The 19,235-nt window shown below is 48.0% G+C and overlaps 3 protein-coding genes across 5 annotated transcripts; all 3 read right to left on the reverse strand.

Moving 5' to 3' along the window:
* Positions 1 to 21: 21 nt before the first annotated feature.
* On the reverse strand, positions 22 to 2,240 carry SPAG8 (sperm associated antigen 8). Its single transcript, XM_007076491.3, has 7 exons — positions 2,163 to 2,240; positions 1,369 to 2,062; positions 1,069 to 1,243; positions 827 to 872; positions 627 to 741; positions 448 to 510; positions 22 to 342 (listed from the first exon to the last, which is right to left on the reverse strand). Exons 1-7 carry the CDS (start codon positions 2,198 to 2,200, stop codon positions 151 to 153), a joined length of 1,323 nt encoding a protein of 440 aa, XP_007076553.1. The 5' UTR covers positions 2,201 to 2,240; the 3' UTR covers positions 22 to 150.
* A 907-nt stretch (positions 2,241 to 3,147) lies between these two features.
* On the reverse strand, positions 3,148 to 5,419 carry HINT2 (histidine triad nucleotide binding protein 2). 3 transcript variants are annotated; one of them, XM_042964133.1, is made up of 5 exons: positions 5,105 to 5,419; positions 3,832 to 3,972; positions 3,631 to 3,735; positions 3,452 to 3,524; positions 3,148 to 3,357 (listed from the first exon to the last, which is right to left on the reverse strand). In XM_042964133.1, exons 1-5 carry the CDS (start codon positions 5,279 to 5,281, stop codon positions 3,239 to 3,241), a joined length of 615 nt encoding a protein of 204 aa, XP_042820067.1. In that variant the 5' UTR covers positions 5,282 to 5,419; the 3' UTR covers positions 3,148 to 3,238. The 3 variants fall into 3 exon arrangements, with proteins under 3 accessions (XP_042820067.1, XP_042820068.1, XP_042820069.1); XM_042964134.1 differs by having other exon boundaries at positions 3,148 to 3,330; positions 5,105 to 5,394; XM_042964135.1 differs by having other exon boundaries at positions 3,259 to 3,341; positions 5,105 to 5,414.
* A 3,221-nt stretch (positions 5,420 to 8,640) lies between these two features.
* FAM221B (family with sequence similarity 221 member B) lies at positions 8,641 to 19,176 on the reverse strand. Its single transcript, XM_007076483.3, has 8 exons — positions 19,159 to 19,176; positions 19,024 to 19,076; positions 16,519 to 17,197; positions 14,265 to 14,408; positions 9,761 to 9,871; positions 9,388 to 9,585; positions 9,082 to 9,201; positions 8,641 to 8,715 (listed from the first exon to the last, which is right to left on the reverse strand). The coding sequence occupies exons 3-8, from the start codon at positions 17,195 to 17,197 to the stop codon at positions 8,678 to 8,680; spliced, it is 1,290 nt and encodes a 429-aa protein (XP_007076545.1). The 5' UTR covers positions 19,024 to 19,076; positions 19,159 to 19,176; the 3' UTR covers positions 8,641 to 8,677.
* Between the last annotated feature and the right edge of the window lie 59 nt (positions 19,177 to 19,235).

Below are 19,235 nucleotides of genomic sequence, written 5' to 3' on the forward strand. Positions count from 1 at the left end.
AGAATCACTGAATTAGCAGTCTCAGGATGAGAGAGAACCCTTTATGAGAAGCCTCTTCACCTAGTACAGACAGAATTCACTTCCTTTCCACCTCTCCAGTACAGACAGAAATCGATTCCATAGTCCATATCCCTCTTCCCTCCTCAACCCTTAGATAGTAGTTCCACCCATTCCACCTCCCTGTCCTCCTCCCTGACAGACAAGGGAAGATATTTCTCCCAGTTGGTGGGAATAATTCTCAGGTTCATAGGGCAAAGGCTGCCCCAGAGACAGAGGCACTGGTGTTGAGAAGCTGCAGTTCTTCCGGAATGGCGTGTCCAGAGTCTTGATGCTACTGACACCCTGGAGGAAGGCCAGAATGAGGACAGATCCCGCTCTGCGCCAAGCCAGAAAAGAACAGCCTCTTCCCCCTCCTTGTTTTCCCCGACTCCTAACACCCTCACACACCGGTAGCTGTGGTGCCCTCTGTATCCAGAAGGTTTCAGGTTGCTCCCGACGGTAGTCGTGAGGCTGGAAGGGAAAGATACTGAAAAACTCTTGGTTTGAAGCTCCCTCTCTTAACCTCTGCTGCTCTCCCACAGCCCATTATAGCCCAGCCGTACAAGCGCGGTGGGATAAGTTCTCACCTTGGTTGGGGCAGGAGGCCCGGCTTGCACCAGCTCCTTTCGGTAGTCATGGTGTGTCACAGACTCGACCTCAAACTGCTTCCTTGTGGCTTCCTGCTCTGCCTGCACCTCTTTACTGTATAGTCCTGGGGGCGTCAAAGCCATTCTTCCCTGATTTTTGTCTTCCCCGCCTCCCCTTTACCCTTCGCCCAGCCTCTCACCAGATCTGGTGGCGCAGGAGCATCTCCAGCATGGCTTCACGCTTTCCTGTAGGAGGGCAGGGAGTGGAGAGAGTGGGAGAGTCTGGTTAACAAGCAGGCCCAAAGAAACAAATGTGAGAAAAGAAGGAAAATCATGGGGCTTTACCCTTGTACCCATTAAACAATCCATAGTCCCACTAGAAATTCCTTCCTCTCTTTTATCTCTGATTGCTCATTCTGTCCCATTCTCTCATGCTTCACACCTCGAGTTGGCTGATAGCAGTTTCGCGGGGGCTGGTATGAGTCTTTCTGAGTGGTGCTGAAGGACATGGGTGACTGTAGCTGCAGGGTCAGCAGTCCCTGGTGTCCATGTCGGAAGAAGAAACTCTCAGAGCCATCCTGCATGCTTGGGACTTGATCCAGGTGGTTGGTGGCTCTCTGTGGGCCCCAAGTTGAGTGACCAGGATGTCCTTTATGGCACCCACCCTCATCATAAACTACTGCCTCCCCCAGGAAATTGGGGACAGTCTTCAGGAAAAGGGAGCAGGTCAAAACCTTAATACCTCCTCCTCCCAGTTGTAGAGAAGGCTGTGGCCCCGTGGCAATGTTTCATTGGGAACCTTACACTTCCCTTCAACCTCAGGGGTCTTCCAATGCCCTCGGGCACCAGGTTCTGAGACTTGCAAAAATTTCCAGGGTTGTTTCTGAGGTTCCCAGTGGCAGTAGTGATTCCAGGAGGCATAATTAGGGACCATATCTGCTTGGGGGGTTCTGAAACTTGGAAGATTGTGGGGGCTGGGCTCACGGTCATGGCCACGGCCTGGACTAGGCCCAGAGTCAGTAGCAGGACCAGGGCCAGAATCAGGACCAGTGTCTTGACCAGAGCCATGGCAGGGACCAGAACTGGAGCCAAGAACAGGGCCAGGACTAGAGCTAAGGTCTTTTGTAGTACAGGGATCCTGAGCAATATGGGAAACATAGATAGGCTCAATGCCAAGTTTCCCATGGCCAATGCTGTGGGTAAAGCTGGCTTCAGTGCAGGGATCCCCCAGAAGACTGTCAGAGGAGTGGTTCATGAGAAGGTTCGGCTCAGAGTGGCACGCTGGGGTCTTTGCAGATAACACAGTCGCTTTGTCGGTGGAGGAGGCTGCAGCTGCTGTAGTTGCGGCTGCCAGGGCCGATATAGGATGCCCATCCGAAGAAAATGGTTCTGAAGTGGACCCTAGTCCTTCAGTGCCAGGCTGTACATCTAAAGATCTGAAAGAAAGCGAATGCGACATAAAGTTGTCAAAAGCGGTGTTAAGTCCGCTGACCTTTCTCGTCCCCTTACACCAGCCGCCAAAGCTGCCGCTCTCACCGACATCTCGATCCCTTGGTAGACTGCGCAGTCTCCATCTTCGGTCTCCAGCTACCGGGTTGCCATAGAGACGGCAAATAATTCCAGGAGACTGCGCAGGACTAGAGTTGGGCGGAAGTGTTGGGTGGGGGTGGAGACAAATTCTCTGCGGGGCGGAAGTCTTAAACCTGGGGAAGTCTAGGAAGTTTGCTTTCCGTTCAGACTCCGTTCCGCCTCAGCCCAGCTCTTAAGGTTCCGCTAGTCTATGGTTCTGCCTTCTACACTTAAGCATGATTCTGAGGCTTTCTAAGGTGGTTCTTTGTGTTGGAGACAAGCACAGGGCTGTAGTATCAGTGTACTTGTGTAGGGACAACAGTTAACTTACCCGCAGTTCATTCTAAAAAATGGGGTGGGGCAGGGAGTCTTTTAAAAGTTTAAGGTTTAAAATACATCAGACAACTAACAAGCAAAATGGTGAGACATGGGGATCAAAGAGTGGCAGCCTTTTTTTTTTTTTTTTTGGTGTGATTACTTCTCCTTCAGTAAAAGACCCTCACATTGGCCATCCTCCTCCCAGACCACCCTAGAACTTGTCTTGGCATCTGAATAAGGGCCAGGATTGAGTGTCTCACCCCTGGGTTTCAGACTTTCCCTACTCATATAGGCTTATTTCTATTTCTATTTTTCTAGAAGCTTGACCCAGGTGGACCATTTGTCATGAGGACCCACAAATCTATAGGCAAATGCTTCTTTCACTACAGGATGGGCCTCCTTAATGTCTCTCACTCAGACCATAGTCAAGACCATAATCTTTTTTTTTTTTTTTTTTTAAGATTGTATTTTTAAGTAATCTCCACACCCAATGTGGGGCTCGAACTCAAGCCCAAGATCAAGAGTTGCATGCTCCAACAACTGAGCCAGCCAGGTACCACAGGATCATTATCTTTAATGTTTTCTTTTCTATTTGTGAGATAAATCTTTATATATTTAAGACAGTGATCCAAAATTGAGGGAGAACAAGTTTATTAGCATCATAGGGTTCCTTTTCCCCCACCCTCCAAGAATCCAGGTCTCAGGTTCTTGGTCAGTTGGAAGGTTCAACCTGGAGGCCACTGGAGCTGTCGGCCCCCAAGTACATGAATGTGCAGATGATACACGGACTGTGAGCCCAGCTTCCCATCATTGATCACTGAAATGGAGCTTGGGGTTAGGGGGTCAGGATCACGGGAAAGGTCAAAGAATAAAGATCATATTGAAGGGTAGGTGTGAGAATTCATAGGCAAGGGGCTCAATGGCCAAAAGTCACTCACCAAGTCGGTATCCATCTCCCAGCCCCTCAGCCTTTGCTGTCTTCTTAGCCACAAGGAGAAGATGTCCTAGAAGCTAGAGGGAAAGGGAGGGAGATGGGTGGCTTCATTCACAGGGAGCAAAACCTCTAGCTGAGTCCAGGGTTCCCCCCAAAGCCAAACCTTGGCTCTATTCTTCCCACCTGCTGGTCTTCTTCTTCAGCCTGGCTAATCCGAGGAATGGGCTTCTTAGGAATGACCAGGAAGTGCACAGGAGCCTGAGGGGCCACATCACGGAATACGAGACACTGGAAGCAGTGAAAGGCCAGAGGCCACTTCGTTACTTCAACAGGCTGATGGTACCTATTAAATTCCCAAGGGGATGGGTCCTAAGGGCACCCCACCTGCTGGTCCTCATACAAAATGTCAGCTGGGAGGCTTCGATCCAGGATCCGGGAGAAGATAGTTGGGGCTGCTCCCTGAGGAGCTGCCTGCTGGGCCTTCGACACTTCATTTCCATCGGTCACACCTGCAGCTCCTCGGACCTGAAGGTGGGTCAGACATACCCAAGGGAGGGGGTTGACAATACCTCTCCCATATAGTCAGGAGCTGGCAGAGGCCGGGCTCTGATAATCATTAACTTCACCCTTCTAAGAACCTATTAGTGGCTCCCATCCTAAGGAAAATTTCCTCAATTTCAGAGTGTCAGCAGTAGAGAGTAGGGTCAGATAGTGCTGAGCCTGGTTAGATACAATACAGGATTCAGTACTGCAATTGATTCCTGTTCCTAAAGTGTCTAGTAAATTTAGCACTGTTCAGGAGAAAGGACACAGGATGAGAACTGGAAACTTAAGATTTGGTTCCTCTTTTATCACGGAATTACCTTAGATAAATCCCTCCTCTTGGCTTCAAATATAAAGTTTTCTGCATCATCTTTTAAGACCATTGGAGCTCTTTCCCTGTACTCAAGCCCTGTTACTAAGTTTCCATTTATTTCCATTACTTGTTATCTAATCTCTAAGGTATTTTACCTGTTTTATTCAGGTTTTCACACAATTTCCCTCTTTGACACAAACATGTCTTGGTGTTACATCTGAGCTCTTTTGTGAATTTTAACTCCAGTTCCTTGAATCAGTGAAAGGAAGAGTTAAGTGAATTCAGCAACGACAGCCGCAGGGGACTGAGGGGAGGGATGCCCGTTTCCGGGGGCTCAGAGAAGGCTCAAGTCAGTGCTGTCACACTATGGGAGAAAGAGTTGGGATGAACCTGACCCCTCTGATAAATGGGGAAGATGAGAGATTAACACTTGTGTTCAGAAGGCCAGGGGTCTGAGGAGGGCAGGAGACTGGCTCCGAGAAGACAAACCTCACTTCCTGCAGGGGGCACTCAGGAGGCTGCCCGGAACAGGCGTTCGGTTTTAGGAGGCAGCAGCCAACGCACCGACCCTGTCGCAACCTGGGCGCCCGAGCCACCGCCGAGAGGCTGCTGCCGACTACCAGCCCGACCTCGCCAAGCGGCCTGGGAGCTTGCGCCTCCAGGAGAGGCAGCATTCCCTGCCAGACGCTCGGGCTCCGTCCCCGCGAGGCCAATGGGCTGCACGCGCCTGGGGGAGAACGCCGCCCCGGAGGGCAGCAGAGCCCGCGGGACGCCCTCCGCGCCCCCGCGGCCGCTCCTCACCTGCGCCCCCCGCGGCCCCACCAGCGCTATAGCCCCACGCGCCACGCGCAGCCCGGCGGCCACCACCAGGGCCGCCGCCATCTTGCCCTCAGCCGCCGAATCTCTCCTCCGGCCAGCAAGCAGGCCCCGCCGTCGCCCGAGGTGGGGGCCGCCACGGAGTCGGCAAACGACGGCCATTGGCTCCGCTGGAGGCCGCGAGCGAGCCCTGCTATCCCATTGGCCGCGCTCCTGGGCTTCTCTTGAGGTCCTTTGGACCAGAGGGTGGTGTCATTCACTCCACTGGCTCCGCCGCCACGGTGGAGGCGGAATCTTTTCATCCCATTGGCTGCTTCTGCCAGCTCGTGGGCTAGTTTTCCACTTCATTGGCTTCGACTTCTGGTCAGAGTGAAAGTTCCTTGCCATTGGGCTCCCTAAGTGTTTCCCCAAGAGACTTTCTCACTCCATTGGAAGGATTAAGAGACGTGGGATTTAACTCCGTTTGGCTCTGCTGCACAACATTGGTGCGGCGCCGAGCCTCTGACATCGTAGACCCTCTCCCCGCATTGGTCAGAAGGAGGGCGGGTTCTGAGGGCACTCGGCGCTGGCTGGCTCCGGGAATCGCCGCAACCCCTGGAGGCCAAGGTTTTAGGAGTCCCGGAAGAAGGGGGCGGGAATGCCTGCCATGTGAGGCTGAAGGTGAACTGAGACCGGTCCTTTTATCTTTTTTTTTTTTTCTTGTAATTTATTGTCAAGTTCGCTAGCATACACTGTATATACACAGTGTGCTCTTGGCTTCGGGAGTGGATTCCCATGATTCATTGCTTACATACAATACCCAGTGCTCATCCCAAGTGCCCTCCTCAATGCCAGTGATGGCCATTCCCACTTCCACCCCCAACCCCCATCAACCCTCAGTTCTCTGTATTTAACTGGAGGGATAAGATAGCCAGCGTTTTCCCCACGAGGGCATTTCAGACCCTTGAGCATTTCAAAGATTTTTAACTTACTCATCTAAGGGCAGTCCCTAGTTTATGTTCTTGTGTGCATACTCCAACATTGAAGATTCTGCAGTTCGTTTTCAGGACTTTTTTTTTTTTTTTTTTTTTTTTGCTTTCTTCTTCCTCTTCTTCTTCTCCTCCTCCTCTTCTTCCTCCTCCTCCCCCTCCCCTCACCTCTCCCTCCTCGTCCCCTCCCCCTCCCTCCTCCTCCTCCTCCTCCTCTTCTTTTTAACGGGAGGCGGTGATAGTGACCTGTCTTTGCACACGACTAACAAGCAAAGGAGTAGGTATCCAATGTTCTTTTCTAATCAGAAATGGTGTATGAAACAGCCTCGTACCTGATATTTTCAGTTAGTCGGGTTTGAGGGACAACGGGAGTGTGTCATTGCTGGGTGAGAAGTATATTTCATTTTGTTGGAATATATATTTTTGACCTAAGGAACAGGGGTCACAAAATGCTAATATACTTACCCAACCAAGGTTTAGCCTGACAGTTAACACTTAGGAGAAAAGCCACCACTGTATCTTTAGGTGGTTTTTGTTGTTGTTGTTGTTGTTTTAGCACATCAGTGATTGTGGAATGAGTAACATTTGGTGTTTCATTTCCGTTCATTATATAAAGTACATATGTATTGGATGTATATTCCTATTCTGCCCCTTACAATCAATTTTCCATATTATTACATAGTCTATGTAAATATACTTTGTAATGTCTGCATATTACTTCCTTGAATGAGTTTATTACAGTAACCATTCCTTTACTGTTGACTATTGAATTCGTTTCGGTGAATGGTCATTATGGCACTAATTGCATATCACCAGTCAAGAAGAACTCTACTTCTGGAGATAGGAATAATCTTTTGTATAGCCATATTATTGTTAGAAAGGCCTTTTTCCTCCAATGGGCAGACATTTGACCCTGTAATTTCCCCTAGGAGTTCTAGCAGTCCAGATTGCATTCCTTCCTTTGGAAGGACCGATAGCTTCCCCAAATGTGGGGAAATGTAGACTGACTGGCCTTTTCTCTGTGCCCTAGAGGCTGTATGCAGTTCTCGTGGTGCCTCCGAGACAGCAGCAACCCCTAGAGCTGCTCTGGAGAAGTTCAAGAGATAAAAAGAGCTGGGATCTAGGAAGAGGAAGGAAACCAGCCAGGCAGGGTAGGTGACTACAAAGCACTTTGAAACTGGTTATTTCTTTAGGTTCTCAGGGAGAGCAAGTAGCACAGAGATTATTCCTCTTTTATAGATCCAGAAACTGAGGCCCAGAGAGGGAAAGTGATGATATGCCTAGGATCACAGAACCAATTAGTGCCAGAATCTCCCACTCCTCATAAAAATAATCTATGATTCACTGATTTTGGCCCCTGGCCTACAGTTTTTACTCCAAACTTTGTGATCCCTGGCAGCTGTTCTCACCTGAGAGCTGCAGCTCTCTGTAGGTTCTGACCACTGTCTCCTATACTTCGATCCCTACCACTACATCTGCTACTGCACCTTATTAGAGCGTTCTAGTCCTTTGACTGTTCCTTTATTTAATCTGTCAGTTGCTTCCTGGCTTCACTTTCTTTCCATTTGTACGGTCAGCTCTCTCCATATCCTCAAGCCTTCTTTTTTGCTTTATTTTCCTGATCATCCTCCCTGATACCTTCTATCACCAACCATCAATCTATTTTGTTTCTCTCTTCCTCTTTAACTAGATTCCTACTTTCAGCTGTCCCTGAATCCTCAACTATCCACTGATCGGTTTTTCTCCAGTTCCCCACCTTAGCCTTCCCACACCTTCGCCTCTGTCTTCCCATCTCCTACTCCCCACTCTTATCCCTCTCCTCCCCCACCAGCAACTGACCTTGTCTCCTACTTCGCAGGGGAACTTCAAGATCCTCCTCCCTGCAGCTCAGGGAAGTCCCCATCCTTTTCTTTCTTCCTTCCTCTTGGTCTTAGGAAGCGGTGTTTCTCCTGTCTAGAACAAATCTCTTCACCTCTGCCCTGACCTCATTCCCTCCCTCCATCTTTGGCATCTTGTCTCACCAGGTATCTCTGTTTTTCTTCTGCATCTTCAAAATCTTTTTCTCTGCTGGTCCCTTCCTTTTTTCCCTCCTAAAAAATGCTTCCTTGACTGCACATCTCCCTCTGGATATTGTCTGACTTCTCTCCTGCTCTTTTCATCCAAGCTTCTTAAAGAAACTCTTTCAAACTTACCACTTGGTTTCTACCTCCACTGCATCACTGAAACTACATTATCTGAAGACCTTCTAATTGTAAGATCCAATGGACACTTTTCAGTCTTTATCCTACTGGAGTCCCCAACTGCATCTAACATCAGTGTTTCCTCTATCCTTCTTAAACCCCCCTCCCTCCTTGGCTTCCTTGAAGCCACTCTCCTTCTGATGCCAGAGCTAGCAGCTTGAGTGTGGGTGTGGTGGAGGCAGATGCTTTGATCCAGCCTCTCTCCTGTGCGGTGCCCTCTCTTGTTCCCAACAGGTACCAACTCTAAGGTCTTAGGGTGTTTGTCACTGGGCTGGGTTCTGTCCACCCCATACAGAAGCAGGCCAGATTCCAGTGGCTTCCGCTTTCTTTATTGCTGATTTGAGCCAGGCTCAGAGAGGCTTGCGCCAGGTGTTGACAGCGTCTGTCCCTGGAGGAGGGAAAAGCAGAGGTGAAAGGGTCAGGTATGGGGGTCAAACTTAGGGCCAGGCCACAGGCTGTGTGGGCCAGGGAGCCCAGGAGGTCTGGGGTGGGTGCTGGGATGGCCGGAGGGCCCCTGTGTCTGTAAAGCCTCAGAGTCAGAATTCCTGACGATGGCTTCTCAGAGGGTAGGCATCTCTGCAAAAGGCACACAGTCTGCTCCTGGGGTTGGAGACCGGTGCAAGTGTGGGATGCAGGCGCTGAGAGGGTGAGGTAGTCCTGGATGGGATGACTGAGGGTGGGAGCACCTTCCTGCCTGGCTTTCTGACTATGGTCCTGGAATGGTCCCGTTCCAGGTTGCCCCCTGCCCCCTTACCGTGAGGCCTCCCTCCTCGTCGCCGGGTCTCCTCAGTCTCAAAGAAAGTCTCATGTTCCTCCCAGCGCCGGTCACAGGCCGCACAGAGGAAATTAGACTCAAAGCAGTTGCAGCAACAGCCTAGGGCAAGGGGGAAGCCAAGACAAGTATAGGGAATTGGCGCTTTCCCACGGGCTGACTACGTTCTCCTCTCTTCCTCACCAACCACAAACCCAAGTTTCTCCTACCAGTTCCCCCATCCTCATCCCCAAACCATGTGCATCCTACCCATGCCCACCCCTGTACTCCCCTCACCCTAGAAATTACCTTTCACCCTGCAGGAATGGGACCCAGTAGCTGCATGGTCTTCATGGCTGTGTTTGCAGCGACATTGGGCCCTCCAGGCCCTAGGGTCAAAGGTAGCTCGTCTTTTAAGCCAGAACTCACCCACCTCCTCTGGGCGTGATGGGATAAAGCAGAACATGAGGCAGCGGCACTGGCCCACATTGCAGGGCACAGATATGTCTATGGGAATGGGGATGGATGGGAGGATTAGACTGGCACCTAATAGGGCCTGGCCTTCCTGTGCCAGTCCCCCTCTCCCATACCAATACACACACACTTTCTCTCATACATCCCAACACATGGCCCGAGTATAGTTTTCCCTCCCCATGGACAGGGGCTGGTCAGTTCTCCCTACCTGAGACGATCTGGTGCTCTCTCAACAAGTGTCCACAAAAGCATTTGGATTCATCTCCAATTTGGAAACAGTCCCATAGATAATGGGGGCAGCGCCAGCCAATGTGGAGACCTGAGTGTGGAGGGATTAACAGGGAAGAGTGAGAAGGAAAAATAGCCTAAGCCCCCACCCCTTCCCCCAGCCGCTGTGGTCTCACCTCTTCCCCAGTGTATTCACTCCACCCATGATCTCCACCCTTTGAGACATTTTCCCCATCAGATTTTCTCAGTATCCCACAAGTGTTTCAGCTCCTTTCCCACCCCAGGATCTACTCCATTTCTGTTAGCCTGTCAGAAATGACTGAAGACAGTCTTCAGTTTCTGAAGTGGTTTCCGAGCAGGAAGATTCGAAATGAAATTTTGCTTGAAGACGAACACGAATCTTGCTGAGTTCCCTGTGGCTGTTAAGATTCTCATTTCCTCCCCTTCCCACACTAGAGCCTCACTTTGTTTTGTTTCCTTGAAGTGTCTAAGTTGAGGGAAAGGGAAGATGATTGGCCAGGTATAGAATAGATGGTGAGGACTGGCACCTAAGAAAATGTGGTTGTTAAAGGGACCAGAAGAGGAGGAGGAGGTTGGGCAGCTCTGGGACCAGGAGGAGGGTTTTCCTCACTTTTCCAGTTTGGCACCTTCCTATTTCCCTTTATGTTCCTGGTGTTCCTGAACTGATGCTATCTATGAACTTGAGAAGGGCTGCCTATAGTTTTCTAAGAATCAGGAGAAAGGGGTAGGCCAGAAGTCATGAGTGGTGAAGACCAAGAAACAGAAGCTTGTGAGGCTAGGAAGTATCCCTGAGAATAGGCACCAGCAAGATGCCACAACCCTTGAGAGCCTGGTTTCAGTAGTGGGATCTGAAATTGGCTTCATGGTCAATCTCACTACAAGGCAAGGGTGGAGCCATTTAAATGTGGGAGAACCAGAGAGCACATTCCACTCAGATTTTCTCACCCTTCATGAAACCTGAGACTACTCCAACTTCTAGGCAAGAATCCTGTATGAGTCCTTATGGAGTGGGACCTTCAGCTATGGGACTCATTCCCATTTAAAGGCTACAATGAAGTGTCACCTCCACCAAACAGTTGTCCCTGACTTTGTCTGCCTGTCTAGGGGCTCCTCCTCTTTGTTTCTCTGACTCCTTTGCTACTCCTCTCACAGTACAATGCATTATAATAGTGGACTTTTCACTTGTATGCCTCTTTGACTGTAGGTTTTCACCTATATTTCTGGTCCTCGTACAAGGCCTGGCCCAGAATAGGTGCTGAGAGAGCACAGACAGCTTGACTGACTAAATGAATCAGCAAATTCCTTCAGGACGGAAGAGAGACCCAGTATTCTAGGCTTAACACTGATGTTCCATAAGGAGGGTGGGAAAGAGTTAGTGTCTTCTGGTCTTTGACTCTGGCCAGGGCCACAATCCACAATTCTGTGCCTAATTGTCAGTCTAGTTTTTCTTGCCTTACCCATGATCTTTCAGGGTCTAAAGCCTATCCAGGCGTGGCTTTTGGCTTTGCTACTTCTGTCTCGATCCTGACAGCCTGAAGTGTCAGTGCCCCATTATAGCAGTGAGGCTTTGTGGAAAGGGCAGGGTATATAGGCAGAGTCACAATGGAAGTGAGTGGGGGCCAGGATTCCACTAGCGGAATTCTGAACTCTGTCCAGAGCAGCAGGATACACTCGGTGAACAGATGAGAGGTGGAGGTGAACAAGGGTCAGTGCCCACATATCAAGGTCCCGCTTGAAAGCCTGGGAGAGTCAAGTGCAAGCACTGATATGGGAGTCAGTGCCCCGCCTTTAGATGAAGCAGACTAGAGTTTAAACAGAGACTGGCAACTATACCTCAGACTCCATTATAAGTGTCAGTGCCCTTAAAGCAGGACAATTGACATCAGGCTATATAGTCCAGACTGGGACCCTCTACTCTCTGCTCTGATTCCAAACTGTCTTTCTGTTATAAGTGGACAAGGACTGGTAGGGGGAGGAGACATTATCTGGAATGCCATTTTGACGGTGTACCAGGTGGTTGTAGGTAGTTTCACCTTAAGAATCTGTGCTCCAAGCATTTTCACCGCAAACATTTCCACTGCATGATTAATTGGCCATAGGCAATTTTGCCACGAAAGATAAAATCACAATATATATATAATATATATAATATATATATATATAATATATATATTATATATATATTATATATACACATAAATGGGAGCACTGTGTCAGTGGAGAAATGAAACCAAACTGCCAAACAGTGGATAAAACCAACAAACTGTCAAACCAAACTGTCAACTAGTTATTTTTTTTTAATCTTTTATGGCAAATTGCCTTATGGTCAATTAACTTTGCAGAATAATATTTGTGGCAAAGAGGTCTACGGCACAGATGCTTACTGTGAAAATACCAGGCAAGGTACAACACTGTCAATTCCATGGTCACATACTCACATTTGCATGATAACATCTCTTTTTGCTTAGAATATCTCCATACAACATATGTCTTTTCATGAAGGATGCCTCTAGTCCAGACTTCTCTCCTGAGCTTCAGACCCATACAGCCAGTTGTCTACTGGACCCTTTTACCAGCATGTTCCACAAGCACTTCAAATGCAGGAAATTCAATTCTTCCTTCCGAACCTCACCCTCATCCTTTGTCCTCTGTTCATCCAACATGTACTTATGCATCTACTCTGTTTTAGGCATTCGTGAATGGCATCATCATCTAATCAGTCTCTTAAGCCAAACACCTAGATGTCATTCCAGGCATGTCCTTCTTTCTTATCCTACACATCCAAAGATCCAAAGGTCAGTTTTGTCTTCTCAGCGTTTCTTGAATCTACTTCATCCACCTATACCCATTCACTTCTTACCCAGACTGTTACCAGGGCCAAATGTAGTCTTCCTATGTCCAGTCGTATCTTTCTCCAGTCTATGCTACTGACACAGTGGTCTTTCAAAAACACAAATTTGGTCGTGTTGTTGTCCCATTTAAAATCTTGCAGTGACTCTCACGTGCCCTTAGGATATAGCCCCAACTCTTGACCTTTGCCACAGAAATGCCTGTACAATTCTCCCGGTCCAGAGCTGACCTCTGTCCAACATTGCTTGCAGTTTCCTCCTGGTGCCTTGCCCTGCATGTCTCACCTTACCTCACTTTTTACTTGGCCACCTCTTTTTACTCATCTTACAGATTTCAGCTGAGAAGTCATCCCTTCCAAGGCTTATTCCCTGAGCCCCCAAGATTGGGTGCCTCTTATCTCTGCTCATGCAGCACTCTGGGCTAACCTCAGTCACAGCAATTATTAGAATGAATTACAATTATCCTTTTACTTTTTGGTGTCTCTCATTAGAGTACAAATTATTTGAGGGATTTTGTTTTTGAAATCCCACCAACCACTACCTCCACATCTAGCTCAATGCCTGACACATAGTTGGTGCTCAATAAATGCTGAATAAATAAAAGAAAAGCTTACACTTGCTCTTTCTCTACACAGAACATATATGGATTCTCTAGAGACCCAAATGAGATCATTGTGACTTTCTTGGCCCGGGGTGGAGGGGGAAGGGGCCCTGCATGAGAATGAGGAAAGCAAATTGCATGGAGGAGGGAGAAGGACATAGAATTACCTGGCTGTCTTTCTATCTTAGGCCCATCTAGTCTCAACATAACTCTCTTCCTATCATAAGGGGAAAGGAAGTATGAAAGACAAAAATAAATACAGTGATGTCTATCTAATTCAGTCTAGAAACCCCAGAATCTGCAGAGTGGGTCAGGGTGGCCTTCTTTCTGAAGGTATTCCCTGTAGACATGAAGTTCAGCAACACAGGTACACGTGCTCACACACCGGATGGCATATGTATACCTAGCACATCTGCACACCCTTTCTATGCCGACTAGATAAGCTAGCAAGCCACTAATGGGGCTGTGAAAAGTACTAATTCTGGGCTGAGACTTGGAATTGACAGGGCTGGGAGGTACAACTCTCCTTTTTGGTGGAGAGACTCATGGCTTTTGGGTACCAGGTGACTCTCGGTCTGGCATGCAGGGTGACAGCCTTTTAATGGAGTTCAACCAAGGGGACCAAGGCCTTTTGCCATGTCAGAGCACCAAGTCTCCTGGACTGTCCAAGGTCTGGGCCATCTCTGCTTTAAGGTCTGTTTGGTGTAGGCTATTAGAGCCCTAGATGTGGGGTCGGCCTGTGGCCCTGCTTTTTTTTTTTTTTTTTTTTTAAACAACTTCATTTTAGCTGCCTGTCCCTACCTGGGTTTTATATGAATATCTTCACTTTTTTCCTGCACCCATGCCATCCACTTTGGCCCACCTGCCTGCTCCACTCCAATATTTCAGGCAGGCAGCATTGCCATTTCTACAAGAAGCAGCTCTCCGTTGTTCAGGGCAGGTTCCCTGATATAGTTGGAATGGAGGTTGGCCATGGGCCTGTCACAGGCCTCTCAAGGGCTTCCTGGGCTCACCTGTCTGGATGGCATTCAGGGTTGCATTCTTCTCCCATTGGAAAAGATAATTTGCCTGAGCACTGAACTTCTTTCTGTGCATTGCCTTAGCCACTTCCACCATTTCTGTCTGCTGAGCGGGGACCTCTGGTTGGACCGCATAACCTGGGAAGGGAGAGGCTGAGTAACCAAAGGGAAGTAAGGAGTCCCTAAAACTAAAAGAAGGGGCCAGGTCAAAGAGTAACCCAATCCCCTCTTATTGGGACAGGTGTAAGACAGTGATGAGAATGGGGAAAAGTCCACAAAAGACTCTGAATAGCCAAAGTAATGTTGAAAAAGAAAACCAAAGCTGGAGGCATCACAATCCCGGACTTTAGCCTCTACTACAAAGCTGTAATCATCAAGACAGTATGGTATTGGCACAGACACATAGACTAATGGAATAGAATAGAGAACCCAGAATTGGACCCACAAATATATGGCCAACTAATCTTTGATAAAGCAGGGAAGCATATGCAATGGAAAAAGCCTCTTTAGCAAATGGTGCTGGGAGAACTGGACGGCAATATGCAGAAGAATGAAACTAGACCACTTTCTTACACCATATACAAAAAAATTCAAAATGGATGAAAGACCTAAATGTGAGACAGGAAACCATCAAAATCCTAGAAGAGAAAACAGGCAACAACCTCTTTGACCTCAGCCACAGCAACTTCTTACTTGACATGTTTCTGAAGGCAAGGGAAATAAAAGCAAAAATGAACTATTGGGACCTCATCAAGATAAAAAGATTCTTCAAAAAAAATTTTAAGTTCACTTATTTTTGAGAGAGAGAGAGAGAGAGAGCAGGGGAGGGGCAGAGAGAGAGGGGGGGTGACAGAGTTTGAAGCAGGCTCCAGGTTCTGTGCTGTCAGCACAGAGCCTGATGCAGGGCTCAAACTCATGAACTGTGAGATGACGACCTGAGCCGAAGTCAGATGCTTAACTGACTGAGCCACCCAGGAGCTCCAAAGATAAAAAGCTTCTTCACAACAAAGGAAACAATCAACAAAACTAAAAGGCAACCAATGGAATGGAAGAAGATATTTGCAAATGACATATCAGATAAAGGATTAGTGTCCAAAATCTATTAAGAACTTAACGAACCCAACACCTGGAAAACAAATAATCCAGTGAAGAAATGGGCAGAAGACACGAAAAGACACTTTTCCAAGGAAGACATCTGAATGGCTGACAGACACATGAAAAGATGTTCAATGTCACTCATCATCAGGGAAATACAAATCAAAACCACATTGAGATACCATCTCACACTGGTCAGAGTAGCTAAAATTAACAATTCAGGGAATAATAGATGCTGGAGAGGACGTGGAGAAAGGGGAACCCTTTTGCATTGTTGGTGGGAATGCAAACTGATGCAGCCGCTCTGGAAAACAGTGTGGAGGTTCCTCAAAAAATTAAAAATACAATTACCCTATGACCCAGCAATTGCACTACTAGGAATTTATCCAAAAGATACAGGAGTGCTGATTCATAGGGGCACATGTACCCCATGTACCCCAATGTTTATAGCAGCGCTTTCAACAAATTATGGAAAGCCAAATTATGGAAAGAGCCCAAATGTCCATCAACTGATGAATGGATAAAGAAGATGTGGTTTGCATCGGGCTCTGTGCTGACAGCTCAGAGCCTGGAGCCTGCTTCACAGTCTGGGTCTCCCTCTCTCTCTGCCCCTCCCCCACTCATGCTGCCTCTGTCTCTCAAAAATAAACATTAAAAAATTAAAAAAAAAAAGAAGATGTGGTTTATATATACAATGGAATACTACTTGGCAATGAGAAAGAATGAAATCCTGCCCTTTGCAACAACTTGGATGGAACTGGAGGGTATTATGCTAAAAAATAAGTCAGTCAGAGAAAGACAGATATCCTATGTTTTCACTCATATGTGGAACTTGAAGAGCTTAACAGAAGACCATGGGGGAAGGGAAAGAAAAAAATAGTTACAAACAGAGAGGGAGGCAAACCAAAAGAGACTCTAAAATACAGAGAACAAACTAAGGGTTGATGGGGTGGGGGGTTAGGGGGCAGGGAAAATGGGTGATGGGCATTGAGGAGGGCACTTGCTGGGATGAGCACTGGGTGTTGTATATAAGTGATGAACCACGGGAATCTACTCCCTAAGCCAAGAGTGCACTGTGTACACTGTATGTTAACTAATTTGACAATAAATTATATATATAATGGGGAATGGGGAAAAGTGCAGGCACAATTACGGCTAACTGCTTTCTTCCCCTTCTTCTTGCCCAGCTGGTGTCCAGGCTGAGCTGTGTGTGCGGTACTGTCAGTGGCATCCACCTGCTCCTTGTCCTCTCCTTCCTCTTCCTTCTCCTTTGCAGATGTGTCCAGGTGGACCTGGGCTGAAGGGCCTGAAAGGGAGTGCTTTTGAAGGATCTCAGACTCAGAGATCTGGGTAGACCTCCCTGTCTGTGAGACCTCACTGGAGGAATACTCAGAGAGGTCTTCCTTCAGAGTATTAGAGGAAGGTACAGTGATACAGCCTTGTGATGAGGTATGAAAAGAAAGGTGTTTCTCTGGGACCTTAAACATGTGAGTCTCCAATAGGGTCTCAGGGATAGGGGTTTCCAAAGGGATCTCAGAGACAGAGTATCCTGAAGAGGTCTCAGGGATGGAAGGCTCCAAAAGGGTTTCAGAGGTGTGGATCTCTAAAGGGGCCTGGGAAGCAGATGGTGTCATATGAGATTCAGAGGTGTGGGGCTCTAAAGGGATCTCAGAGGTGTGGGGCTCTAACGGGGTCTCAGGGATGGAAGTCTCAAAGGATGTTTCAGGGCCAGGGGGCTCCTGTGAGTCCTTGGCAGAGGGGTCCTTTGAAGAGGGGTGTTCCTCTGCATCCATGGCGGTTTGAGGCTCTTCTGTGACCTCGTCTGCTTCCATCTAGTGGTAGAATAAGGTACAGGCTTCATTAGGTTGGGATTGGAGGTTGGAGGGTCTGCAAGTCAGAGTTCACGGGGGGATTATGGAATTAGGATAAAGTTTTCTGTGCACCTGAGATGTAAAGGGGAAGCAAGAGGAACTTTGGGTCAGGGTATGGTGCCAAGAGGTTCACCTGTGTGCCTAGATGCCATGTGGCATGTAGCTATGGGTTGTGAGGGAGCTTAAAGATAGAAAGGCTGAAGCAGTCAGAATCCCATCAGTAGATGGTAGCAGAGGACCATGCCCCAGGAAGAGCCTGAACATAGCAGCTTGGCTAGTCCAAGAGCAGGGGCCTGAGCCTTAGGACCAGGATGTTCAGGCAGTGGAGTTCTAGAGACTGGGATACTACCAAGCCAAGGTGGGGGTTTGCTCTTAAGAGTGCAGGACAATGCCATGATGCATTAGGCAGGGCCCTGACTGCAGCCTGTTTTGTCTAGGGATCATAATCAAGCCTCCCTTGATGTCATTCATGTCCAGGGCTTCAATTACTTCCGGCTGGTATGCTGATGATTTCTAAATCCATAATTCCAGCTCAGACCTCTTTAAATCCCTGTACTTCACACTCAAACCCAATTGCTTGCTGGACATTGCTAAATGGATGTCCCACAGGGCATCAAAACTGAACTCTGGAAATTATTTTAGTCTTATCCTTTCCTCTCAGCTCTCATCTTCAAATAGGCACCAAGAACTGTGTTTCCTGTCTTCTAAATACTGTATTCCCAAAATCCATTCTCTCCTTTCTTTCCCCTCCAATTCTGTTCAAGTTCTCATAGTTTTCTACCTGGATTATGTAATAACTTTGCCCCTCTGCGACTTTCCCCAGCACATCAATCTACTCAGCCATTCTTTCATTGATTTATGTAACTTATACTTAAATTTTTTTTAACTTTTTTTTTTTTTTTTTGAGACACAGAGCATGAGCAGGGGAAGAACAGAGAGAGGGAGACACAGAATCCAAAGCAGGCTCCAGGCTCTGAGCTGTCAGCACCAAGCCCGACACGGGGCTCAAACCCACGAACCGTGAGGTCATGACCTGAGCTGGAGTTGGAAGATTAACTGACTGAGCCACCCAGGTGCCCCTGTAAACTTATACTTTTTAAAGAGCCCAATCTTACACTTTCACCCAGGCACTGTGCTAAGTAAGCACTGGACTCTGAAAGAATCTGGGAAGGTGGACCAGGTTAACCCAATGACAATACAGATGAGTTGATGTTGTGCTGGGGTAAGCTCAGGATGCTGTGGGGAGTGAGGTGTGACTAATTTATCTTGGAGGGATGTCTAAAAGAAGTCAGCCCTCCTTAATGACCCACTGGAGATCGTTCTAAAATGCAAGCCTAACAATGCTGTTCCTTTGCTTGAAAACACTCAGTCGTCTCAGCTTAAAGATTAACTCCAAATTTCTGGACCTGACATTCAAGGCCTGTCATTACTTGCAACACTGCCTAACTTTTCCAGCCTTAACTTTCTGTGCTCCCTACTTTCCCCCTCATGCTCCAGATGGATTCATTACTTGTATTCATTAGTCTTTCCAAAGGGGAAGCTTGGGACAAGAAGTAGTGAGAGAGGTAGGTTAGGAAGATGAGGGTGGAGAATCAGTCGGTGGGAGGAGAGGAAAGAGAAAAAGAAGGGGGAAGACGGAACTGGGTGGAGAAACGTGGTGGACGGGGAGGGTAAGGATGAAAAGTAGAGAATGGGAGAGGGTTGGACCAAGGTGGGAAGGGACAGAATATGTTAGGAGGGGAACGAGATGAGGACTTGGAGGAAGAGCCATTGGAGAAACTACATACCTCTGGGCCTGTCTTGGCTGTTACAAGTCCTTAGGTCAGGATCTCGTCTTAAGCTGGGAAGGGGAAATGTTAGCGAGGGATGGAAGGCTCTTGGATGAGACCTGGCTGTACTTGCTATGTAATGAGAGGCCTTGCCTTCAAGTCTACGACTTGGCGAGGGGACTTGGACACCTGCAGAAATTCGCAAAGGAGCTCTGGCCAGATCTGGGGAG

Source organism: Panthera tigris, chromosome D4 (assembly GCF_018350195.1).
Source record: "Panthera tigris isolate Pti1 chromosome D4, P.tigris_Pti1_mat1.1, whole genome shotgun sequence".
NCBI lineage: Eukaryota > Metazoa > Chordata > Mammalia > Carnivora > Felidae > Panthera > Panthera tigris.

Excerpts from the sequence above, each read along its gene's own strand:
- FAM221B (XM_007076483.3), bottom strand. The coding sequence starts at position 17,197 with ATGGAAGCAGACGAGGTCACAGAAGAGCCTCAAACCGCCATGGATGCA. Across the intron at positions 14,409-16,518 it reads GGGGAAGAAAGCAGTTAGCC|GTTATGCGGTCCAACCAGAG; the intron begins GTAATTGTGCCT and ends CTCCCTTCCCAG. Across the intron at positions 9,586-9,760 it reads AGAGCACCAGATCGTCTCAG|ACATATCTGTGCCCTGCAAT; the intron begins GTAGGGAGAACT and ends CCATTCCCATAG.
- SPAG8 (XM_007076491.3), bottom strand. The coding sequence starts at position 2,200 with ATGGAGACTGCGCAGTCTACCAAGGGATCGAGATGTCG. Across the intron at positions 873-1,068 it reads CTGCTATCAGCCAACTCGAG|GAAAGCGTGAAGCCATGCTG; the intron begins GTGTGAAGCATG and ends GCCCTCCTACAG. Across the intron at positions 511-626 it reads GGCCTCCTGCCCCAACCAAG|CCTCACGACTACCGTCGGGA; the intron begins GTGAGAACTTAT and ends TTTCCCTTCCAG.
- HINT2 (XM_042964133.1), bottom strand. The coding sequence starts at position 5,281 with ATGGCCGTCGTTTGCCGACTCCGTGGCGGCCCCCACCTCGGGCGACGG. Across the intron at positions 3,525-3,630 it reads CTGAAGAAGAAGACCAGCAG|CTTCTAGGACATCTTCTCCT; the intron begins GTGGGAAGAATA and ends CTTTCCCTCTAG. Across the intron at positions 3,358-3,451 it reads GGGAGATGGATACCGACTTG|ACCCCCTAACCCCAAGCTCC; the intron begins GTGAGTGACTTT and ends CCCGTGATCCTG.